The sequence below is a fragment of the Mycteria americana genome, chromosome 2 (assembly GCF_035582795.1).
Source record: "Mycteria americana isolate JAX WOST 10 ecotype Jacksonville Zoo and Gardens chromosome 2, USCA_MyAme_1.0, whole genome shotgun sequence".
Classification (NCBI taxonomy): Eukaryota; Metazoa; Chordata; class Aves; order Ciconiiformes; family Ciconiidae; genus Mycteria; species Mycteria americana.
Genome location: NC_134366.1, coordinates 10,823,423 through 10,850,351, shown reverse-complemented (window position 1 = coordinate 10,850,351; position 26,929 = coordinate 10,823,423). Strand labels below are relative to the sequence as shown.

The 26,929-nt window shown below is 40.0% G+C and overlaps 1 protein-coding gene across 1 annotated transcript in view; it reads left to right on the top strand.

Moving 5' to 3' along the window:
* Nucleotides 1-26,929, top strand: part of PTPRN2 (protein tyrosine phosphatase receptor type N2) — a 679,248-nt gene that overhangs the window by 576,737 nt on the left and 75,582 nt on the right. Inside the window, 1 exon segment of the mRNA XM_075495417.1 lies at nucleotides 12,881-13,075. Within this exon segment, the coding sequence (XP_075351532.1) occupies nucleotides 12,881-13,075 (195 nt within the window).

Genomic DNA, 26,929 nt, shown 5'->3' with positions numbered 1-26,929 from the left:
CTTCCTTTCTCCTTCTCTGTGCGGGCAGGGAAGATGTGCTGTGCTCGGCAGCGTGCTGGCAGAGCAGGTCCATGTCCTGCCCAAAGCCAGCGAGGTCTCGGCTTCAGGGATCTCTTCTCCTTCCTGCACTGTGTGTTTGTGCTTAGCCTTAGTGAAGGACTTGAAGCTGACGGCAGCCACCTAAGGTTTTACCCTAGTAAACCCATACGGACTTGGCTGTTTTGAGGGACAGATGAACAAAAGTAGGTTTTAAATCCTCAGCTTTGCTCTGCCTGTAGCCCTGTTGTGCAGCTCTTGCAGGGAAGCGGATGTTGCAAAGTTGAATATTCTGGGGGGACGGTGATGTTTTTGCTCGTTTTATTGTGGTATAAACTATAAGATAAGAACTCTGGGTAGAGCAGACTGGAGCCGTACTGGGGTCATGCTGCTCAACTGGTCCAGTCTTCCCAAAGGCACAAGTGAGAGGTGGTGTCTCAAACAGCCTCGGGAGCGTGCGTGACACGGGAGGGTGGGGGACCCACGGGTGGCCTGTGTGCAGAGCTACAAAGAGTTGGAAGTCAAGGATGTGATTTGTGTTGACTGGACAAGAGGCCTCATTTCATTCCTCTCAACAGCGACAAAGCTACAGCTCCAGGGATGAGGACCTCCTATCCAAGATGCTTTCCTTTTCATATATTTACATGCACAACAGAGATCTAAATGCTTTCTAGCAGTTTAAAGAACTGTAAAAGAAAATTTGATTGAGTTAGTGCACACCAGCAAGGTACGGTACAGGACTGAGACAGCTCAGCTGATTTCTTTGCACTGTGATTTTTGCTATTGCAGGTTCTAAGCTCTCATAGTACCAGTGTATGTCACTGCAGCTTAAGTCAGCTGGGGCATTCCTGCAGCTCTTCATCTTCCAGTTCAGGTTCTCAGCTTTCAGCATGCAGATCCAGTTTTCATCACTTGTATTCTTACAAAACAACTAAATCACGACTGAAGAAGGGGACTGTAAAAGAACACTCCTTGAAGTTGAATCTTGCAAAGAACCAAAATTAATTTGGAGGGGGATGGGAGAGAATAGCTTTTGAATTGGAGAAAATAGAATTTAGTGTAGGTGGCTTATCCAAAGGAGAAAAACGCATGAGGTTTTCTCTACGCTTTGCTGACCAGTTTCTAGACTTTTTGCCAAAGACAAATGAGTGATGATTTATTGATGTTTGCTTGGGATGACTGCATTCTAAACAAGCATGGATTTTGATCAGCGAAATAGTTTGTTAAATTTTTAATGTTTCAGACTGATAAAATCCTATTCATTTTTGGTGCAGTTTTTATTTTTCTGTTTTCCTGTCTAGCTAACATAGTTGGTGGCTTCTTGATGATTCCTGCTTTTTCCTTCTACATAGGGCTGCTGCTGCTTTGCAGAACTGTGTTCTGGCAGCATCTCGGAGATCTCAGAAGTGGCTGATCTTGCTCTCCAAAGTGGGAACAGCTCATCATTATCATGATGAAACTCACTTTTGCTATTGAGTTTACAGCTTGATTAAAGCTACCCCCTTTCCCCTCATGAAATGTTACCTAACATGGAGATAGATACATGCGTTTCATGCAGGTGGGAAGGCTTTTCCTTGGTCGTGCTCTCTGACAACAGCAGAGGTATATGGTTTGGAGTGGGCTGTAGTAGAGCCATAACTACCAACCCTACCCATTTTCTGGTACTGCTGGTCTGAACGTCCCCCGAATCTTCAAAAATGTATCAGGCAGAATATTCCCGTCGGAGGAATATTGATCTTTCCCCCTAACTGTGAATAGAAGAATGAGGGAAAGATGAAAAGGAAAAATTCAGTATGCTGCTGCTTTTCTGACAGTGTGGGGAAAAGAAACTTGGATTTTACCTTTTTCCAACTTCTTAGTTGGAGTTCATCCTGGCTTCCTGGGAAAGAAAAATGCCTCATGTGGAGTGAAACGGGGTGATTTGCTTGAAGAGGTTTTGCTGCAGTGGATCACAGCGAAAGGCGTCAGTGGCTGGCTATCCACATAAGATAGGAGAAGAAATGTGATGGAGCTGAATGTAGTTTTGGGAGCAAGAACAATCTACATATGTAAATTCATGTTGTATAGTGAAATTATGTCATACAGCATCTCCCTCTGTACTCTGGGGAAATAATATGTACAGTAAAATGGGAATGTGAGCATGTAAATTCCATACACTGTCATCCACAAGAGTGAAATAAAGAGCTGCAATTCCTAATTAACCTCACTGGAAAGCTCTTGGGTGTGAAGTTAAAAGATACAGAAGGGTTGCCTAGCAAGCTGTTCCAAATTTCAGCTTCTTTTTGAAGGTCTGGGTCAACCCAATGGCTCTCCAGGCATTGTTGACTAATAATTTTGTTTGCTTGTTTGAGGGCTTTAGAAGTTAATTAAGTATAAATCAATGCTTGAGGCTTCTGTGAGTGCATTGCTGAAGGAACGCTGCAGAAATGGAGGGAGTGAGGAAAAGGTGACAAGAATGATTAAGGGCACGGAAAACTCATATGAAGAGAGATTGAAAAGACATTATTTCTTCCAAAACAGTAACAGGTGGCAGCGTAGAAAAGGAGAAAAGTATATGAAATGAGGAACTGAAGAAAGCGTGAAACTCTTAGTCTGTCTTCTGCCCAGCACCAGGGCAAAGACGTTCAGTTACATTAAATACATAAAATAAAAGACTAATAGAGGAAAAGCTATCTGCATAATACAACTGCAACATGCAACACTGTTTCTGCAGAATGTTGTTGATGCACAAGTTGTTACCAGGAATCCAAAGAAGCACGTGAGAAAAAATATTCTAGGTAATAAAATAGCTGATGATGTTTTAGAAGATGTCTGTAACTTCATGCCCCAGGTCTTAAAATAATCCAAAATTAAGATGTGACCGTTTTAGGAATGTGCCCACCTTGTATGTGTTCTCATGCACTGTTCCCGTGGTGCTTCTTGCAGACAAACTGGTGCCTGGTGGGGAGGTCTGGGGTGGCATTAACAAGCCCTGTGCTGGCGTGAGTTGGCGAAGGGAAACCCAGGAGCTTCAGTAATGGCCAAGGAACTTCTTGTCTTTGAAAGCAAACACACACACGAACGCCTTGCTGCTGCTGCAGGGTATTTATTGTAAGCGGTGCCGGGGGCAGGTCGGGGATGGCAGGGAGGTCTGCAGCTCTCCTCCGGGCAGGCAGTGCCAGGGCACGACCGCCATCCGGTTGAGAGCACAGTGGTACAGAGAGGCAGGGCAGAGCCCAGGAGAAATGTGCATTTTTGCTGTGGTTGCCGTTTTCTCCAAGATGTGAAGTCTCTCTGTACCTCTGACCATCAGTACTGAGTATAAAAACCCTCTCAGTTTTTCCAGTATCTCCTGTAACACTAATAAAGTGAATGTGTAGAAATATTGACCAATATTTTTAATTCTTTAAGACTTTTGTGTGTGTGTCTGTTCTCAGAGACACTATGGAACTCATACATACTATTTTTTCCATCGTTTAGGAGACTTTCTCTGTATTACCAAGTTTTTCACTCATAAAAACCTGCTCTGACTTACTAGCAGCTTTGTGTTTTAGAGATCCTTTTTTTTACAGTTTCCTCGTTAAAAAATTTTGCATTTGTTCTTCCTAGCAGAGTTAAGAGTGATTTCATTTTTATTTTCAGTCAGGAATGGGTGGAAAGCAATGACTTTAGTTTTCAAATCAGGAGAAGGTAATGACTGGCAATTTCAACTGCCATGATAGATGATGTTATGAAAAAAAATTTGTCGCTGATGGCCGTCCTTGCAGAGTACTTCCTTATCCCAGCATCATTTCTTACGTGTATAGCCACCTTCTACGAAAAAAAATGTATTTGAGGTTTTTAGAAGTTTTTAGGTCTTCTTTTTTTATTTCTCTGACTATTTTTAGTATCTGGTACCATGAATGCAGTTACGCAGACTTAAGGAAAGCAATAATAATTTTTGCAATGGGCTAAAATAATGTTTTTAGACATAAACTTGTATCTATACATTTGTTTCTTTCTGAGGAAGAGGTGCATGCTGAGTCCTGCTGGCGAGCTCGGAATTCTTATTTCTAGCAGAAATGATCTCCCATATTTAGTCCTGCAGGGCAATAAAATAGTGGACTACACAGCCTTAATGTATATCTTTCCTGAGAAACTACAGCTGGCTTGGGACTGCATTTTTTGCCTGCTTTGGGCCCCAGGCAACTATAAACGCTGGGAGTGGAAAAGGAAACATTTGTGGCAGTTATCTTTGAAAGCACTGGCATTGGGCTTTGGGTGGGTTAGACAAAGTCAAAATACATGATGAATTTGCACATGGTTCTGCACGGTCTTTCAGGTTAATTCAATCGTTACTACGGTTTATTTGTAACCCATACTGTGCTGTATGGCTCTCGCTGTGCTAGCGGTGAATTTACTGTGCAAATTCATATTAAGAAGCAGCTGCGCCCTCATGAGCATGTATTTGAGTTAGTTAAGATGAACAAAATATGGAAAAGGTGAAGTTTGTTTTACATGTTATTTTTCTGTCTAGTGACTCCTTAAGAAATCTTTCCTCTCCCAGCTTCATACTTACCATATACTTGTAAAACGCTACATGCAACCACAGCTGAAATGCGGGAAATGCAATTTAGAAACCAGCATTGGTTGAAACCACCAAAAAAATATATTCCTTCTTGTTTTTTCCCTTTTTTTTTTTTTCTTTTTTTGTGGCAGGTAAGTCAATCTCATATCCCGCTGCTTCCAGAATTACAGTTGTCTGAATTGCAAGACCAGTAATGCTCAGACACCGTCAGGGACACCCTGAGAAAACCCGGGGTACTTTTACACCAGTAGATCTCAGGTGACTTCAGGTCTATGGTTTGCAGATCTGTCCTATGAGAAATAGTCCCTGGTTTCTTTGGAGGCATCCAGGTAGTCTCTTTAAATCCTGAGAGAAACCACCATGATGTCATTATGAGCATGATGTCATTATGCAGGGAAAATACCAGTTCAAATCAGTTTAAAGAAACATGAAATTTCTTCGTATATCTTCTCTCTGTGAAGTCCAGTGTACTGCAGTCATGTTAAGTCAGGCATGTGTTTCGTAAAACTCTTCCCTCTTTTAGAAATCAAGGATATAAAGTCATACTGACTTACGCAGTCCCAGCTAGAGTGGTCTCTTGTATTTTTGTATAGGAAAAAAATCCCCAGTAGAGTAATCTAAACGTGGTCTTCAAATTTCACTGATCCTCTGGAAAGCAGTATTATCCCCAAAGATGCCAGTGCTTTCCTGGCACGGATAGCAGGGAAAACACTACCGTTATTTCCGGGAAATACCATTAGACCTATGCTGTCACATCTTCCTTGGCGACACGAGCCATGGAAAAGACCTCTCCCTCCTTCATGAGCTTCTGGGCTGTTTAGATGTCTACCTCGTTGACGAGAGGTTACTGAAAGAATTAAAGTAAAAATATTTCCTTAAGCTGTATTGCATAGTCAGTGTCTTCGGCTCGGTGCAAGCCAGAAATTTTCACGTCTACTGGACTTCTGGAGATGTGTACAAGACCACGATGGCTTTTTGTTTGGTTGGTTTGGTAGTGTAACACTGTGCAAAGACTTGAATTTAAAGAGAGGGAATAAAACAAATAAATACAAAAAAAGGAAAAGATAGCCTTTCCGTATAAGATACATTTTCCATATAAAGATAGCCATGTTTTCTTTGCCTTTCCCCTCCTGCATGGCCTCTACTTTCTTTGCGTACATGAAGAGAGGGGAATCATAATTACATGAGTCACCACCAGGAAACACTCGCAATGCTAAAATATTTGAAATTTTTAATTTCACAGACCATAATAAAAATTGGGGTTTTGTTAGGAAAATGAGTCTCAAGCCTGTGTTTGACTGCAATGCTCTCAAAGAGAAACAGCAGCCCCGCCTTTTAGGTCATTTAAAAACCAAACAAAGCAAAACCCCTACACCGAGACTCAGAGTTATATCCAGCTTCGCAGAGGGTGATGCAGTACGAGAGGGCAGATAGTAAACTGAACTGGACAGACTAAGGCTGTATTGACAATCAAATAAATACATTTCACTTTTTTCCTTTTTTTTTTTTTTCCTTCCAAGATCTATCACCTACAAGTCTAGATAAATATGAATTGTATAGGGTGTGGATATGTAATGATACCTTTGATGCTGTGTCTCTCAAAATATTACTCTCAAACATTTTGCCAATATCGCCCTTTGTTCCTTTTCTGAAGGCACACTGATCTCAGTAGTTGCCTTTTCTGGCAAGGATAGAAAATATATGTACAAATATTCCACATATGTAAACAGCTCTTTTACTCCTGGACAAAAAGTATGTTAAAATGAAACTAAAGCTTGAAAGTATGTTTCAATAACTCAAAAATAAATGGTAATAAAACTGTAATTATCCCCAAAGCTACAAACACAGTAAATAAGTTAAAGTTAAATTTATAACACCTGCAAGCATATTAAGTATGCAAAAGCAAAACAAAGGCAGCCAAATGACTTTAGCTTCACCCTGTAGTAACACTAAGCAAATTTAGTTAGAGAATAATGATGTTTGTAGTCCTAGATTCATTTGTTTAAAAAAACGAGCTTACCTTATTTTTTCATTTTTTAAATCTCACTGTGTTATGACTGCATCCAGAGCAGAACAGTTAAATCCATGCTGTATGTGCAGACCTCAGCTCATCCTGTGAATAATGCCTCCTTAATTTAAAGGAAAGTGAGGCTACTATTTAATTAAATGTACTAAAGCTGAGAAGAAAAGCATTTTTAAAGATCTTATTCTTACATACCTAGCATATAAAAGGTTACATAGATTCTTAGTTTTCATTATATGTTTTGTTATAAAGTATAGCCATGAATCCTTTAGAATTAATAGTCAGCATTTTTAATTTAAAATTTCTACAAAACAATTTTGTTTCGCATGTAAAATGAACACAGTGCTATTGTGATCATGCCTGCTTAAGCAGATTTGTTTCTGATAGAATATGAGGCAGGTCAGGTTGAAAGGGCTTGGTGTACCCTCAGCTATCGCTTCTAATAAACAGTAATTTCTTTGTCTAATGTCTCTGCATTTTCTTAATAATTATACCATGGGAGGGTTTATTGTGTCTCATCTTTTGTTAATTCTGAAAATAATTGTGCCACACTTGTTCCTGGACTAGCTCAGGTGATTTCCATTTGTATTTGTTAAGCAAAAGATTTTTAAAAGCGTGGAAATGTTAGGCCTATTTCCTGGACTTTATTTTTGGAATTATGCAAATTTCGGGATCAGTTACAAAAATAAATTATTTTCATTCATATATAGTAATGAAATTCTATTTATTTTTCTAAATAAACTGGAAAGTTGGAATTTCCCTCAGATCCCAGGCTCCTGTTAAGCAGATCTGAGGTGAATGTGACTGGGGAAGAAGAGCGGTACTTTAGATATGAAGCTATTTTCATTTACTTTGGACTGAACAACTTCGTTTATAATGCGCCTGGTACCAGCTAGATGAGAACAATTCACGTGCGGTGGTGGGTGGCTGGACTTGGACTACCTGAAGATACCGCGTAGTGCGTTCGCATTAAGTGGGTGTATTTTAATAAACGGCAACATCCTCGCTGGAGGCAGCTCTGAGGTGGGGTGCCTCATCTTTAAGAGTAAGCAGTGGAAAGCTGAGGTGCACGTTGGCCATCTCTTAACCTGGATGCTCAGGTCAGGTCTCCTGCCTGTGACATGCCACCCTGAGCTTTTCAGATTCCATTTTTGCAAATAAAACAAGGGAAAAGATTCAATATTGACCATTCAAGCCTCAGTTCCAGCTGGTTTTAGTTCCATACTTGCCTATACTCTTAGTCCTTACCAGGGTGTATACATAGATTTCTCTCCAAAACCAAACATTTTAGTAAACTATGTGGTCTTAATGGATTTTCCAGATACCTACCGTATTAGTTGAACTTGATGGAAGATAAACATTTCTCCAAATTATCATTTGCTGTCTTGCCCTTCTGTGATGCTGATAGCTGCTCTGCGTCACGAAGCCAAGTGGCAGCAAATGCCGCTGCTATCACTGGCTGGGGACGTCCAGAAGAGGTGGCCTAACACTTCTGGTGGTAAGCAGGTTGCATCTCTAAACCAGACCTGGACAGGTATCTGTGGGGTTCATTTCTGAACAGACGTGATGCCTCCTTGGTTGAGAGGAGAGTTTCTTAGTCATCCCTTCAAGTTCATCAACTCATCTCTTCTTACTCGTCTCTTGAAGAGACCCATCTAACAAAACATAGTGGTAAGGCTGGCTCTCCATCCATGTGGGTTGTTGTCCATTAGGCGCAACAAGTCTCTTAATGCCCTTCTTTAAATGTGGCTAAACTACATTTATGGCGCAATGTGGTTCATTCACAAGTGGACTGTACGGATTTGAAAATCCATTTGTTGTACCTGAGGAAATAATTGTTGCTTTGTGCTTCTCCCTGTCTCTGTGAGGACAACCAAGTATTAGGAACACTTTAAAACCTCATTGGAAGAGGTCCAGGGGTTTTCTGAGAACACTGGTTACGGTTTGTTTAAGGTTATCAATTATTTCTCAAATAAAAAGCTCTCTACACATGATCATTGCGCTGTACTTTGAACTCATTTAACTGGACATTATTTACAGAATATTTGTCTTGGTTATGGCAGTTTTTGTCACACAGCAATATTACTTTTCCATTATATACTGCATGTGACCACCACATAAGTTTGGTAATAAATGTTGGGAAATAAAAAACAGAGTAAGTGCCTCAGTATGATAGCAATTCCCATGTGATGGGAAATAATGTCATAAACTTCAAATTACCTTTTAAATAAATGTTTACGTCCAACCCATCCATTAGATCATAGCCCGAAGGGTCAGGAGGATCATTTCTTCATATTTCACTGTATGCATTGTGATTGCTTTTTTAGGTGTAAATGATGTTTTTAAATAAAGAATGGCACTCGAACTATACACAAACAACGGCTAGACATTACTGAGTCGCAGTACGGCAGAAATAGCCTCAGCCACTTGGCTAAATATAGGAGTGCAACAGTAAATTGAATTCATTCTTAGAAAATATTTTTAATGGTGTACGTGCTGAGATGATACAGAAATACAGCTCGTGTCATTCTCACAGTTTGCAGCTTTGACATTTTAGTCAAGTTTAAATTCTAATTGTGGTTTGGTAGATGGCTGATTTGCTAAATGCTTATGAGAGTAAAGATTTTGGAGAGTGGGGAAGAGCGTACCTGAGCGTGCAGAGAAGAGTACAGGTAACAGATATCATATTAATGAGGGTCTCAACCATCAAGGGCTTTGTGTGCTTGTGAAGTGATGCCACCTCTGTAAGTGCCCAGGGATGGTGTTTCCCCTAGAGCACCCGGTGTGAAACACCCCACACGTTGAGACCCCGCTATTCCCAATGCCTTTCCCAGGAAGGGGACATTGCTGACCATCTCAAGGATGAAGCAAACCCAAATCCCACATTTAGACATTCCCCTGCTCTGAGCTGGACCTTCCTAGTCCATATGTCCTGGAGGAACCCATTGGGCTCCCCAGAACGCCCCACGCATCAAAGATTTTATACGTGGTGGTAACTGTGTTATCCCTGCAGCACTAGGCTAAAAACCCAACCAGCAGTCGAAATGGTTGGGCTCACAGAGAGGTGGCTTTGAAGAAGCAGAAGCTGTAGGTGTCCTGAGACTGGTGACGTGCACGTGGGGCAGGTTCCTCAGCCTGGGCTGGGCTGGCTGGGAGCGCGGGAAGGAAGAGCCGTCAAGGGCCCTTAGACCAATCTGGAAATAAATTCAAACAAAAAACTTCTGTTTACAGGCAGGGGAAAACCCATTGTCTTGGAGATTTAAAACACCAATCAAGAAATTCAGTGGTGTTTTTGCTGCAACTATGATTTGACCTTCCTGTTTACATTAAACATTTTTTATGGCAGAGTGCAGTGACGTGGTTGCTTTGTTTAAGGTATTTGACAGTTACAGCAGTTCTGGGAATAATTGTTTGGGTTCTATACATGTCAGGAAAGAGAGATGTTAATGTCTGAGATCAGGTTACTTTTTTTTTAAAACTTATTTATACTTGTTGTGTTTCTCAACTTTACCTTCTTTCACGAGGACCATGAACATGTTAAACTTAGTTTTAAAACAACATTTCGTAGTAACATATTAAATACTTTATGTCCAAAACATAGTTGGAGGTTAATCTACTCCAGAACCAGTTGGCTATAATATTGCTTCTTTTGTCATTATTTGTGTAAAAATGGTATATTAATTTCTTAGAGTTCACTTGATCCCAATTCTTTTTTGTTAGCAGAGGTCTATAATCCTTTCCACAGCAACCACTTGTAAAAGCAGAGGATTATGACTTGAGGCAGGATATGAGCAGCAGGAACAGATCAACTTAAAAACAAAGATCCTGTTTGAGTACAAATGCTATTGTTAGCACAGAGTTGGGGTGAGTCAAGTGGCAGGATGTCTATTAGAAGATAATAAATTAGTATCTACGCCACATGGCATGCTAGCCAGAAGACACATCCTTTTAGCAGTTATGTGATAGACTACATATTTTTATACCTTTACTTATTATACTTTTGCCTAGTCCAATAAACCATTCCCTCTGAGAATGGCTGATATCTAAACATCTGAACAGCTTTTTGGTTTTCTGTAGATTTATTTTTCTGTCTAAAAAGTTTCCGCACTGTTATACTTTTCTCAAAATCTGCTAAAAGCAGGGATTTGAAATTACACTACCGCAAGGTCGTTCTGAGGTTAGTAATAGCCATTTTGGACTAGTGCTATCTTTTCTTGTGACATGTGTGATCCTTCAGAGAAAAGGAGAAGGAGAGATTTTTTTCTTTGTCCCTATATTTAAAAAAAAAGAAATACAATAACATTTTTTCTTTTGTTAAAAAGTCTTGGTTTTAATACTGATAGTTTAACTGACCTATCTAACACTAATATATGTGACTCGATTTTAAAGTCTTTTTAAAGTTTAATTTTTTTTCCGAATATTTTTCCTGTTAAGGTCAGTAGGAAGTAACAAAGGTATGAAGTGACAGAAAACATTCTAGTCAAGTGTGGAAAACCCCCTGCTTTTTGTAAAAATTTGAAAAATTCTTACATGGCATGGACGAAATTAATAAATATACAAAATGCAGTGACGGAGTCAGGTAGCAGTTTCACTTGGGACAGTCTGTACAGTTAGTCCAACAACTGACACCAGAAACAAGGAGTAATCTGTGCTTCCCAAACTTCTGTTGACTGTATTTTTGTAATAGACAACAAAATATATCCTGTTTGTATATGATACGAATTTTGTCTCAGTGTATCTTAATTTGTACATGCATATATATATATATATATATATATATATATATATAAAAAATGTATTACACACCATAAAATAGTAAAATTCTACATAAGCATCTCTAATGACAAGTCAAACAGAAGCTTTGGTAGAAGAAAATGTTTGGAGGGGCCTTTAATCATTGCCATGTGGTGGCAAGAGGAAACTCAATATAATGGTTTCAGTGGGTTTGTCTGAAGGCTTGCTACTGCATGGATTAGGATTCCCCCTTCAGTGTCCTAAAGTTTGCAAGATTAAAAAACCCACCATAGTCTTCAAGTTATATTTCTAACTTCTGTCTGAAAAGAAGCTTTTATTGCACTTGATGTATGGAGGTTTTCAGATCATCCTACTGATGGCGCTTGGGCTGCAACTATATTATCAACGAATAAGGAAACAGAAGCCATGGCATTTCGACAGTATGAATTCTTCAGACTGTATTATTTTGTGAGCCTGAGGCAAGAGACTGTGCTCTTAGTACTCGTCTGTGCAGAATGAGTAATCTGAGACAAATGTGCAACCACACCGCGTGTGCAATATGTCCAGATACTATGGACTAGCCGGTCTCGCTGTGCGCCACAGGCAGCCAAGTACCTCTCATGGACAATAGGCATATGTTAAAAAATGGTAATTTTATTATACTGTCTGGGATTTCACCACACATAACTGATTCTAAAAGCATTATAACGATGACGGTGTAACTGTGGGTCTGTTTATGCCATTAGAGTCAGGATTTTATACTGTAAGGAGTTGGTTTCACCAGCAGGATTTTCTGTTACCTAACCAGAATTCTGTATTTTTGCGTGAATTCTGTGCATGGGAGCAACTGAAAATATGTATTCCCAGTGCGATCTATTTCGGTGTTTTAACACGGCTTGCATTAGCGTGTGTGAGAGCTTGAATTTTCTTTCTTCGCCAAAGCTGCTTAAACAATACAATGACAGATTTCTGCTTTTATTCTTCGTTAATGTCATTCTTCATCCTCTCTGCCCCACATCAGGGAGGAAGTGTTGTGAGTTTGCTATTTTAATGAAGAGAAATGAGGCATCTATCAACTAGGATTTATACTGGAGAGCACATCAATTCAGTTGCCTTGAGCTTGCTGAGTTTGCATATCCAGGGCCAAGCAGCGCTCTCAATTACTCCCGTGCAACCCCATTAACTTCAGGAGGTTGCGCAGTTCAAAAGTGGCTTCACAGAACGTGGGGCGATATTAGGGGGAAAAAAGGCTATCTGTTAGAGAAGTCAAGCTCCAAAAAATTATTTTTGGTTATCTAAAAGGAGATGTACGTGCAGTCATAATTACACTGTTGAAAGGGTAGGGTAGTCATCGTATAGTAATGTCATTGAGTATTTCTTTGTAGATGTGCCTAACAGAACAGACAGCCTCCCAAAAATCACTGCAGTGAGGGGGAAAACACTTTCAGCCTGGAAACATATTGTAAATCATATGTCTTTAGTAGACTGTATCCTGTAATTACTCCTAACCGTAGGTTGTTTCTTCCTCTTTCTCTCTCTAGGAGCTATGCCGTCAGCGCATGGCAGTGAAAACATCTGATCGCCCGGAGCCCCTGCATGCTTCTCGAATAAATAGTGTGTCTTCACAATTTAGCGATGGGCCCATTCCCAGCCCGTCGGCCCGGAGCAGCACGTCGTCCTGGTGCGAGGAGCCAGTCCAGTCCAACATGGACATCTCCACCGGTCACATGATCTTGGTAAGGTGTTTTTGTCTTCACGGCATGAGAAATTTCGTCAGAATTTAAGGTACCTGCTCAGCTTTTGGAAAGAGATAACTTTTAAAGAAAGGGAAGCTGTCTTTTCACAGGTAAAAAATATTCCTGAGCTTTGTTGGTAATCTTAGCTTTGTATAATTAAAACTAGAGGGATTTTTCTTTCCATTTCTTCTTCATTATATCGACTTTTTTCGTCTCTGGGGAACATTGTTTTATCTTGGACATACAAATTGTTTGCGTGCTTGCTTTAAAAAAGATAAGCCCCATGTTGTCCTTTTGTCCTATTAATTCATGTTTACCTCAGCTCGGACAACTGAAGAAAACTGCTAAATTTCTGATCAGCTTGCTGCTTTTTCCCATGTATCTTCAGTGTGTGGAGGTATCTGAGCTGAGAAGGCAATGGAATATTAGTGATACAGAGCAATTTGTTTTCCATTACACTTAGAAAAGAGATTCGAATTTTGAGCCTTACCTGAATTTTGTTGTCCGTGGCTGAATTTCTTCCAAGCTGGATCTCTTCTATGTTTGAAATGATCCAAATATATTCTATTGATGGAGTCTGCATTGGAAAACTTGGGTTACTTCCAAACACGACTTGCGACCAGTATCAGTGTAGAAGATGGACACGTGAAGATCTGCGTGTGTGTAAGAGTCAGAATGCAGTGGTTGGGACTGGCAGCAGCTTGTTTCTGTCTCTCTCTGTTAGCGTCCTGCTGGGAGAGCTGTAGAGTAATCCCCCATTTTTTGTGCCTTATTTTCCTCCTTCTTTAAATATTTGCTGTCTTTGTAGAGTGCACTGAGATTAGCTGGAAGATGGTGATGGTGAAGATGATGAGTCAGGTGTTACTTTGCTTTCTATATTTGATTTCTGCTATTTATTAGTATGGTTGATCTAAAGTAAGCACCCTTTCCTGTTGGTAGTGTTGTCGTGCTTTTGGAAACTTCCCTGCTGATTTATTTATGCACCGCTGAGAAGACTCACCAGTGGGATCTCTCAGAAGAAAACTCTCCACCATGCCATACTTTTGGGCCAACTTCTTTCTCTCTTTTTCTGGACTTATATTTGAAATTACTATCTTCTCAGATATTTTTCAAGTTCTTGTAAGCCACCTCACGTAATGGAGAAAGGAATGAAGGCAAGCAAAACCCAAAGTGCTCATTTGACCTCAGCCAAGTTACTGACCTCCTTCAGCCTTGATCAGGTCAGCTATAAAACTGAGCAAAAGCAGGGCAGGATTGTAAACCAGATGCTTCATCAGAGTATGTCATCCTGAGTACATACTTCTTCCCCTGCCCTGCCTATTCCCCCCCCCAAGGACTTAATTAAGTATTATGTTAAAATCTGGTATACCAAAGCAGTTTGGAAGCGTTGCTCCCATGACAGAAAATAATTTTTTACAGTTTTTACTGTCCCACTTTTGCCTAACCGGAATTAAAATTCACTTGATTTCCTTTCATAGTTAACTAAAATGCTTGGGGGAAAAAAGAACGTCTCCAATTGCCCAACCTCAAAATAAGTACAAATTCTGGTCATAAGGTTCTAAGGCAATATATTTGTATGGAAATAAGAGCAAAATTTCCTATGTAGACAGAAGTATGTATTTAACATTTGCAAACAGTTTCAACTGCTTTAAATTGAGCAAAATTGTTTTCAGTTGTATTGTTGGGAAAAATAAAAAATCACAAAGTCAAGCTTACAGGAGAGAAAGTTGCATATGGGAACCACTTATTCTGGCTCTGGGAATTTCTGCAAAATTGCAAGAAAGAATTGTCTTCATATGGCAACAAATAAACTTTAAAAAATAGTCAGGTTGGTCAAGATCACTGTTACAGTGTGCAGTGTCCATAATTCAGTCAATCCTGTTTAACCCTGGATGAACTCATACATATGTTAGCTATCTAACAGCATATGTTGTATCTTAGATGGTGAGGGTTCAAAGAAGGGTAAAAGAAACGCTGTAGTGTCTTGAGAGTACAAACCACACAGAGAGAGTAAAAATAGTTAATTTGTTTAGTCTAAACTGAACAAACAAAAATCAGTGATTCAGGGGAGACTGCCTATGTGCTTTGAAATACAGGATGGGGAAAAATTGTTCTTAATGGATGCAGATGATACAATTAGGAAGAAAATATGGGTTAGAATCAAAAGGATGCATTTAGCCTGGATATCAGGGCAAGCCTAATAGGAGGGTCAGGCAGGCAGTGGGATGTTTACTTAAGGGAAGTAGTTAAACTGTAAATTCAAGATTTGCTGAAGGCGAAGCTAGGTTAGGTTTACATGGGAAGATCAGCATCGCTCGGCTACGGCACTGGAGCAGATGATTGGACTTGATCAGAAATGCTCATGTTTTGTGTCACCGTGGGTCACACTGAAACCAGAGAGCTGATCCAATTTATGTTCTGCTCCAAAATAAATGCACATATCTGTAATACCTTATTTGCCTGAATTTCCCTCCCCCTGGAGATGCTGTGGCTTGTTGGACTTCAGCAACAGAAGAGGCTCGCCAGAGGTGAGCTTTTCCTCCCCTTGCCCTGCAGCTACAAGTGCAGGAGAGCGAGGGGCCACTTCGCAACTTTTATACCATTCAATTCAAGAAGTTTTCCACTTCTTCCCATTTCCTGCTGCCACAGTCGTCTTATCTTTTAAATTTTGTAGATATTTTCCGTGAAGAATATCTCAGTGCCTAAAAAAGCAACGAGAAATATTAGCAAGGGGCCTAGTAAGAATGGCAAATACCATCTGCTTTGCAGGGTAAATGCACTTACAGGTCTGTAAATGTGTTTTTCAGTTCCACAGTGTGCAGCGAAGTAGCAGTTAGCTGAGCTAGGGCTCCTCAGTCTTTATTGTTCATAGGTGCCAGGACCTCCCCAGAGAAAATAAAACAATGGTTTACTGTATAAAGTGGCAGCAGGGAATATTTTATTTTGATTTATAAACAGAATAAATCTTTAATGAAAGTAGCTTAGAAGAAATGCGTCTGCGACTGCTGAATGACTCTGTAATCTTGCTCAGAGGTAGCGTTGGTCAGAAACATTTCTGTAAAGCTGTTTAATTTGCTGGAAAATGCTAGCAGGTTGTACCTGACGTGATATCCAAGCCACCTCAGCTTTGGTTTTATTGGAGTTTGTGGTTGGCCACAGGTACTGTTTTCTTGGAGGACGTGCTACTTGTGGTTAGCCCGCCGTTTGTAGTACTCAAGGTCTGGAGAAACCAGGAATCTTCCAAACCCATGTGGCTGTGGGGCAGTCTCCTCACTTAGACCTGAAACCAGTCTTTCAAAGAGAAAAATCCTGCATTTCTGCCACTTCCCTGTACAGCAAAGACAATGTCTCTGCGATGCTGACAGTAGCATGAGGTAGTTTGTAGTGTTGGCAGGAGGAAGCAGGGAGGACTCAGGAGACCCAGAAGGACAGCGATAACAACATGCAGAGCTTTTTTTTCCTTTTTCACATTCTTTTTCCTCACATTTATAGCAGGAGGATGGCCCATATGGCACTTTTTGATTCTCTTTCTAAAAGATCCAAGCACTTTGGAAAGTGTAATTAGAGGAGCGTGTTGTGTGCAGTCGTGTTTGTGGTGCTGACTGGCTGGTTTCAGCACGAGCAACAACAAAGAAGTGCCCTCATTTCGGTCACCGTTTTGCAAGAAAACAATTGTTTTTTGGAAGGTCACAGCAAGGAAAAGAGTAGGATCTCAAAAGCAGATTTCCATTCACTTTATTCCCATATGTGCATCTATATTTCAAGTGCCAAGAGAAGTCCTAATAAAGTGCAACGCTTCCCTTTGCAGTCCAGTAAGAGAACTAGGGGGGGGGTTGAAGGTGTCCAGCAGAGATTTAGTCTCCCTGACTTGGGCTTCTAACATAGCTACATTTTAGGCACTTGATGAAGTGGTGTTGTTGACTTGAGTCCATAAACTTCCCTTCTAGTTGGTAAAGTGAGTGGGTGGCTGTGAAGGTCTCCAGAGAATTAGGCAGAGAGAGGATTTCTCTTGGGAGGCCTCCTGTTGTGCCTGCACCATCCCATTGACGTTTGCAGCTTAGGTGAAGGAGTCTCTTTTGTTCGTGCTGGAGCACAAGTTTAGCAACTAAGTTAGGTAGATTGGATCCCACATCTGCTTCGTATATTGCCACGCTTGTTTGGTTAAAATAATTATAATCTTTTATGAGTTTTTAAATGAAGAACAGTACTGCAAGAAGGGAGCGTATGCTTTTGATGATAACATTTTGAGGTTGTTCTCTGAATACCATATATGAGAGGGAATTTGCAGAAGCAGAAGTGATTTTCTGTGTTTCGAGGTTTTTTTCCTTGTAAAGACAGACGTGCAAAATTTAGAGCATTATACATAAATTAGAATTTCAGAAAGTGTGAATTTCCAAAAGGTCCTCTTCAGTATTTGTTTAAGCTGGAAGTCTGAAGATTCTTCTCCCTGAGGGTATGAAACTGTTGTATGTATTGGAAATAATAATAGTCTGTGATAGTTTGTGCATATTGTACTTTTCAGAAGGAGAAGAAAGTTTCATAACTGGGCTGAACGAGGCAGTGGGAGCAAATGAACTAGAGACTGAAATCTAGGGCCTCGCATGTAGGAGGTGTAAGTCCACTTGATCCCTTTGTCTTTGGCAATTCGCCTGCAAAACCGAAAGGACTTTTCCCTTAGAGAAGTGAAGGACGGCTTCATATGAGAACTTTGTGTCAAAAGAAAGTGCTGGGACAGGTTGTGTCGCAGAGGGTGAGCCCCTGTGAGCACCTCCTGGGACACAACCTGAACTAGGGGCACATGGGATGGAGACCTGCTGCTGGGAAATGAGTCAAACCCAAGATACTGAATTTTGCATCCAGTTTAGTGTTGATGCTGAATCAGTGGCAAGGTTGCTGTGGGACTGAGAAAGGTAACAAGCAGGGAATAGTTTCCAAGGTTGAACCTGGCTTTTTTGATAACATTGGTATTCTGTAGTCTCTGCATAGTAACTTTTTGATGGTTTCTAAGCAATTTTCCCTCACTCTCATTTTTTAAAATAAACTCTGTTTGAAACGAACTCTAGGGGGTAGCTGCTATAGATTTTCTTTATAGATTGAATGTGGAAGAGTGGGGGATTGTGTGATAGAAGACACTTTCCAACAAGAAAAAATATTTGTTAAATCCTGCACCACATTTTGTTGAAATCCCTTGATTTTATTCCTAAAGCTGCAATAAAAGCATGAGCAAAAGGCATCTAAACACACTTCTCTAAATAAATAGAGAAACTTCAGCGTGTGAGGACCGATAGCACTGTGCTAGATGCAGGTGTTCTTTCCACCTTGAGCTTAATCCATATACACACAAAACATTTCCTGAGCGAAGGAGCGTGATGCACGGTATGCGAGTGCAGTGCACTGCCCGGGGACGCATGCCGCAGAAATGATTAATGCTAGCAGGGACAAAGGTGAGGACTGCAGGTACGGAAAACAAGGTCTTTGTCACAATTATAGTGTGTTTGATTATTTAGTCGGTTTTAAATTTTTTTTCTTTTTCCACCATTTCCTTCCACCACCGTTAATTTCTCTTTAGCGCTTTATGAATTTCAAGAATAGAAATACTCTGTTTTAAAAAAAGCACACAACTGAGAAAATGAAGAAAAAATCCTCCCTCACATGGGAAGGGAAACAAGTCACGGGCAAAGTTTAGCTAAAAGCATAACTCCTTACACATGTGCTAAGTGGGTCTAAATCCCAACTTCCCTTTCAACTGTGCCAGTATAAAGAGTTGTAGGAGTATCACGAAATGTAAGTCCCAAGAAGGGCTTTGGCCCTAAAGGCTGTTTCATCACGAACAGTCAGACGAGAGGAGTCACAAGGGAAAAGGCTGTTGTGTATCACATTACTCAGTGACAAGATAGCCAATATCCCAAAAAGACATAAATACTGTGGATGGGAAAATCTTTACCCCTCTCTCCCTGAGTTGTCACGCTTTTAGGGACAAGTGGAGCTGGTTGCCTCCTGAAAGATCTTCTGCTGATGAAATGGCATTTATCCCTTCCTTTTAGGTTTTTTTCCTCCCTAAATGTTTAAGTTATTTTGAAGCATTTGCCTCTGTTTGTTTAAAGCCAGGACTTGAGATATAGGAACAAAGAAAAGCTGCAAAGAAGAGTGCAAAAAATCTCATTGCATATGAAAACAGCTCTACTAATAGAGCCATAAATCTAATAAATGGATGTATGTGCTACATAGATTTCATCAATAAAACTCAGAAAAAATATTCATGAACAGGTTACCCTTTGATTCTTCCGGGTTTTTTTGTTTCATGTTCAGTTGCCTCCCTTTTTCTATATTAATCTTGTTGAATGGGCTTTAGGAAATAACGACAATTACAGAGTCAGTATTAAATCAAGAAAAACATTCCTCTTGAACACAGTATGAAATGAATTTCAAAATCTTTTTTTTTTCCCCCTAAATTCTTCCCTGTCGGTTGTTTTCCCCAAATGTATTCATGATTAGAAATAACTCGCCAAATTTCTGTGACTACATCTTGGTCTGTCGCTTGACTGTGAGGTGTTTATTCCAGCTTTGTTTAAGCTGCTTTGGTTGAACACTTTTAGCCACCTTACATCATTCCCTAAGGCTTTTAGTAGAAAGATGAAGAAAACATTGCTATTAATATTCTAGAGTACTAATTTTAAAAGCGTTACATTGGGAGAAATATATGACGCAAAACCAGCTTATGCAACTATGTGCACAAAGTAAAAAGAAAGGATCATTGCCATGGCTGAAACAAAACTTGGTGGCTATCTGAACTTTTTTTCTGTTTCTCCCAGCTTTTTTCCATTTCTAGAGAACATCCAGGTAATGTCAAGGCAAGATAAGTACCAGTTGTAGCAAGTAGCAAGAGATGCTAGAGGTCATTTAACGAAAAAGGTCTGGGTTTTGATACTTCAGATTGAAGACAAGGGATGTTACTGGGTCCTCGGCTGCTTCAGAGAGTCTCATTAGTGGCAGAAACCAGAGATGGACACTCATCCAGGAGGCTGCTGGTCTTGTCTTTTAGCTCCAAATGCGTCCTCAGTAATGAAGTGCTCTTTGCTGTATCTGTCCTATTGTGCATGCTCACATCATGCATTAAGTCATTGATAACTCACTGTAGCAGATGTAGCAGTTAATCATAATTTTGGATCTAACAGGTGGAAATGCCTATTTAGAAGGAGAAGAATACTAGAAAGAGGGTGGTTCAGGAAGACTTCTCAGGCAGGAGGCCCGAGTTGATATTACATGTTATAGAGTATTTCTGAGCTGGTGGCAGAGTTCGGATGTGAGAAGGAGGTGAGTTTTCAGTCACTGTGGGATAAAGAAATGGCTCACAAAGGTTGAAAGACATGGTGCTCCACTAAGATGAAATGTCATGTGGTAAATGGGACTACAACTTTAGAGCTTCTGAAAACACGTAACAGTTCAGGATGAAACTGGGACTTGCTTCATGATACTTAGAAAGAGGGGTCATCATACTGGCACTGTGTTTTTGCACCGTTGTACCAGTTGCAGTTTAAGATATCGAGGAGAACTCTCGTGGTATTTCGGAGAGCTCCTTCTCTTCATGTGGGCTACGCCAGCAGAAGTTATTGGAAGTGCTCTGGTTAAGACGCTACTGGCAATGAAGGCAGCTTAATCCCTCCATTGATTCAACAAAGTTAAAAAAATAAACAAGAAGATAGGAATCTTTATACTTTGCTTTCTGCAACTCTTTCTGGGATTAGGCCTTAACTTGGCAGTGTTTTATGAGTAAGGTATCAGAATTCAGGTGGTATTTGGAAAATTTAATGTGTAGGACAGACAAAATGCTCCTGTGATGATCAAATTTTGCATATGCACCCACGACGCAGCTGTGGAAACATTTTTGACTAAGGAGATAAATATTAAAATAATCTCTGAAGTTCACTTGTGGATGACATAGAACATTGCTGTTCTGTAAAGGAGGACTGTTACTTTTTGGTCAAAACCAGATAATCTGAAAGTCTACTACCCTCAAATATTACAACTACCCCACCACCCCCAGCATGCCTTTGTAAAATAGGTACTTTTGCTGTGAATTTCTCTCTTTTCTAGAAGTCTTCTTTTGTTTCAGACGAGAGTAATATCTGTTCATTTTTTTTAGTTGGTAGCTCTCCCTCAACGCTGTCATGTCTCCCTCATCCTCTTGTCCTAAACTTGTGTGCTAATGCTGCTTTAGGTTGCCCAGCTGGCCAGGAAAACCCTATTCATGGCTGGGGAAAATTACGAGTTGCCTCTTGCTTCTGGCTGCTTGCTGTACCATTGCATTGTACTAAGAATAGAAGGGAGGGGTGACAAACTGCTCACAAGCATCACCTCCTTCAAGCATGACCTGTTATTGCTCTGGGAATTATTCTCTGCCCTTTTCTTTTTGGAATTACTATGAGGGCTGGCATTCAGGTCCTAAAACGTTTCTGTCCTCAGTCTGGTTAGTAGTAAATCCATTAATGTCTGTTGAAGATGGTTGGTTTCTGGATTTGACATGTCTTTAAAAAATATTTCTCTGACTATGTATCACAACTGTGTTATTTTTAAGATGACTTATGTGAAGGTTTGCCTCCTTCTGACTAGGCTGTTTGTACTATCTCAAATATTCCCATGAACATCCAGTAACCCTACTGCACATAGCAACTAAGCTCTAGTAGCTGTCAGAGTGTAGTGAATTGAAGCAGGTTTCTGTACTTCTTTTATTAAATATGTGCACATGCAATTCATTTCTTTAAAGAAAATAAACAAACAATGACAATGTCTCCTTACTGGATACGTTATATTTATACTCTGAGCACTGAACAGAGTCTGGAAATCATAAAGTTGTTTAAGCATTTTTGTTTTAAATTTAAAAGGGTACTGAACTTGAGAAAACGAATACAGTGAGTTATTTAGTACTGGATAGTTCTTACATTCTTTTCATATCTCATTTAAGTGGACTTTAGCCGGTTGCAAATAAAAATACTAAAGGACTAGCAATGCACACCATGATTTGTGTTCTTGCTGTCATCCAAATTCACAGAAAGAAGGAAACATATTAAAGAAATTTGATAAGACCAGGTGGTCTGAGTGAATAATTTCCCTTTCATTAACATATTCCCCTTATTAACTCTGTAATTAATTGTACATAGCTAAGGAAAGCTATGGAAATTGCATTTTGAGATGTATCAAAGCTGACTTTATGCTTCAGACTTCCATGCAATTTACTATTAATGAAGCAAGAGATGGAGGCCCCAAATCTATAATTATTACTTACTATTTGAATGACAAGCAAAGAATTTTATCAGCACAGTTTCAAATGAAAGGGGATTAGCAGCTAATGTTGAAATTGTTAATCTTTCTTATTAAAATAATTTTGACGAGAGTGTTTAGCCTGAAAGAGGTTTCTGGAACATCATTTACCATTAAAACAGCTATTTTCTGAAGCTCAGTATGAATTTGTCTAAGTTTGACAGCAGGGTGCAAATATTTTTTAAATGAATGAATATTTTATGGGAGCTAAGGCTGTTCATGTGTGAGCTGATGCCGAGCTGCTTGCTGTGTGCATATTCCTGGAATGTGTAGCAGGATGGTACTTCAATATCCATCTTACCAAAGTGAAGATGTCTACTGAGATAACAACGGAAAAAAGCTACAGCAGAAAAACCTGAGAACTGAAATTACACCCAAGGCTGTGTCTGCACACGACTGATTAGCTGGTGGGAGCCCCGCCAGAATCGGGCCCTAGATCTTGGTGATATTTTTATGAGACAGAAAAAGCCTATGATTGTGTTTGGTAATAATGTTACTTCATGTTTAGGTAGGCCTTCTTACTCCTTTGAATCGTGGTATATTTTCAGTTTTCATGTATTTTTATTAGTGTGATGTACCTTAAGGTGAGTATTCAGTGGTGGGTGCTTTACACCCACATGTATGCTTGTGTACAAATTCCATGTACAGCAGCGGTATCCTCATATAAGTATAGATAAATATTTGTGAGCAGAGATATAATATACATGTCTTTTAAGTGTTAATGAAAAACTACTTGGCATTTTAAATTTTAAAACTCTTCCTTGCAACATTTGCAATTTTCATCTCTTACAGGAGTGTACAAATGAAGCTGACAAGGCTGTTTTCGCTCCTCAGGGTGAGGAAACTGCGAATATATAGTGACATAAATGGTGAAAAGCAAAGCAGTCGTAATTTACAAAATTTAATTTGCAGTGGTCTCAGCCACATAAGTACTGGAGGAGATGTATGTTAAAGAACACTATTAATTTGCCTGTGTCCCATTATAGAAAAAGCTAATGTAAGAGATGTCACATGTCTTTGCCAGTGACAAATCTTACCGGCAGAATAGATAGAGATCATTTAAATGCTTTGATTAAGACATCATTTCTGTGAGTAGATGGACTTTGTATAAAGATACCATCAACACAACAGACCCCCATGTACCTGCTCTACCATGAGATTACTCTGAGCTTTACCTCTGTGGGAACTTCATTGGGTTCACTCAGGAAATTACCGGTTACAGAACTAATCTTTGTATCTATAGTCCTACAAATGTTCCTTTGCGACAGTCTTGCAGACAGAGTGGTATTGTAGCAGAAAGCGCCGTAGACTGTCCGTTCGCTTCATTCATCAGACAAAATCAAAGGGTTTTTAGCTTAAACATAGCAGTTGTTAAATAGCATGCAGTAACAATACCTGAAGAAGCAGTTTCATTATAAAAGCATGTTTTGTATATATTATAATTATGTGTTAAGTCAAAGACATCAAGGGTTCTTCTTACTCTGTAAGAGTCATAATAAACCATGTAGACCACAACCGTGAGAGACAGTCACCATGCCAGTGTGGTAGGCTGGTGTAGTTAAGAGGTCGAATTTGTCAACGAAGAAGCTAATGCAGAATCCAAACCCAAAGCTTTTCTAACTGCAGGAGTATTTCTGATGCAGATATTTACCTACCGCTTTAGTAGGAAGGCACCCAGAAGAGGTGGTTTGATTAACCACAGCAACCACACAGAAGCAGCAACATAAAATCCCCAGGGCAGTGGTGGCTCATCGTGGGGGGATGTCCTGCTGCTGCTCAGGTGGGCATGTGTGATACCTGCCTGAGAAAAGCGCTTTCTTCTTTCCTCATTGCCTCCTTTCAGCTATTAGCGTCTTTGTTTGCATTAGACCAGTTTGACTAAAAGCATTATAATAGTGTCTAATTGCTATTAATGTAGTGAATATACTAATGGTGCCTAATACGTTATTTCTTCTGGAAGTCCAGAAATTACTTTTGTGTCATTTAAAGTTCTGGTGGAATCAAGAAAACTGCAGTATCTGAGGGTATGCACCAGCCTTTGACTTACCATATGTGTATCCTCGCAACTGAATTTTGAGAAACTTTGTCCTTCAGGTAGGGTTCTGGGGCCTGATATAAGAAATTTTGATTAAAGTCACTGGGAGCCTTTCAACTCACTTCAGTAACCAAAATAATAATAAGCCAACTCTTACATGGCACTTTTGATCAGTAGGTTCAAAGCTCTTTTTAAAGGTCAATATCATTATCCTGTCTTTTTCGTCCAGGAAGCTCAGGCACAGACAAGGAGCTGTCTTGACCAAGACTAACCTTAAGGTCAGAAGCAGAGCCAGGAGTAGACCCCCATTCTCTGGTGTCCCAGTGCTCTGCTCTCACAACTAATCATACTGGCTTTAATAGAAAAAGGATCGTATCGAAGGGTAATATTTTTGCCCTTTTTTGTCCCTCATTAGTCTTTTTTAAGACGTGAAAGTATGACATGAAAGTATAAAGGAGTTCTGCACCTGGGTTTGTCAGATTTGATTCTGCGAGTTTAGTTTTGGCCTCATTATCTAAGAGCAAACTATTCCATATTGGGAGAGCTGGCTGAAAGATATTAAATACACATTGGAAAAGCTTGTGAAAACCAAACTGAGGATGTGCAATCTATAGTTAGTTACCTCTATGATGGAGAAGGATGCCATCTACTCATTTTCTGAGTCTCTTCTGAATTGATAACAGCTTTCGTCAAGAATATATTCCCAGTCTGCTAGATCCTTAGCCATTGCACACATGCACATGCACACATGCACTGAATTTTAGGTTCTTTATTTTGCTTTTTCCTTCTGTTTAGCAGTAAGCAGTACTTGCACTGTCTACTCAAAACTACTACTGTCACTCTCAGTGTTTTCTCCTTGGTTCAGCATGTGAAGGGAAGTGTTCCAAGGAAAAGAAACAGCACATGAGGAAATGTTAACAGTTACCAGTTATGACCCAAATCCACTTATTTCCATAGCATTTTCTTAATTTGCTGTGTTCTGGTTTTTGTTTTTCTCATTTTCTTTCTTTGCAGTACAGTGTCTTCTTCCATCATTTCACTTCTTTGTTGACCTCTGCAGTCTGTTCTTGGCTTCTTTTTCTGTCTTCTTTCACATTGTCTTTCCCTTGTTCTTGTTTTGCCCTCTGTCACTTCAAATATTCTCATCTGTGGATTAGACCAGTGTTCCTCAAACTTCTCTAAAGTGTTATCCCTTACTGGCTTCCATGGAAACCCAAGAGTCCCAGGAGTAGGTAGGATGTCTTCAGCTTACGCACTTCTAAAGCTTTTCTACCATTACTTCACAACCCCTTTTGAATGCTTTCATGAGAAAAATATTTGAGAATCTGAGAATCACTGAGCTAGGCCAACCTCAGCTGAAAATCCCATGGAGCATGCATGAAAGGTTACCTAAAAAATGAGACACTTCCTGTAGATTTGGGGGCTGGGTAGATGCCAGCTGCATCTTTCTCATGGCCAGCATTGCTCAGTCTCCTGCTGCATGTTGTTTCGGCTGTGGCTGTGAGCGTGACATGGAAGCGATGGGGCAGAAGTCAGGCATGTCTTCTCCCACAGTCATCTCCATTAAGTCCTGAAAGGAATTCTGTGGAAAAAGAGTTTCTTCACTGCTTACTGTCCTCACTGGCAGTTACTCTAATTGGGTTACTTCTCTGCATCCTAGGTCTGGGATGTGGTTCCAAAATGGTCTTGAGGGCTAGGATTTGACCATCGAAGGTGTCTATGGAGTTTGAAGTTTCCTGTCTCTGGCCGTTACGGGAGTTTTCTAAGGAAAAGGCTGATTATCCAGTCTCTGCTTTCCCTGCTTTTTCTCACAGGTGACTGTATGTTCACTTGTCCTTATGCATGTTCTGCCGCTAGGCTGTGGGTATAGCATGGATTGCAAGACTTCTTGGATTTCGTATTGCATATTCTCAATTTTCACACAAACCTCTGTGTGTGTTTGTGTACAGAGTCTCACTATCAATTTTGATACCTCCCCCCCCCCCCCAAAAAAAAAGCTGATCTGCTCCTGGAGAAGCACCTTTTCACTTTTATTCACATATTTAAGAAGAGTAGTAAGAGTATTACTGCTTATCCCTTTGCTCTAGCGGGGATGTTATGTCTGTAGAAATAATGTTTTCCTTTCTACCCTCAAGATGGCCACTGTCTAGCAGAGGCATAATTTGCCAGACTATCTATAAATCACATCATGTGCTGTATCACTTTGATGTACTTGGTCATGGTTGCCTGGGTTTTCCTAGTCTCATTATCTCTGAAGAACTTGACCACGCTTGAAGAGAAGATTATTTTTAAGTATGATGTTTTCAGAATTCTATATTTATCTCTTGGTGGTTTTTATATATAGTAAATGAAGATGACTGTACAAGTGCTCTGAAAAGAAACACAGACTTTAATTCATTAAAATCTAAATTTGCAAATACAGTACCCAACCGGGAGCCCAAATTTAGATGCTTAATTGAGTTAGCGGGGCTTGGAGAGGAAGAAGGCAGGGAATTTGGTTT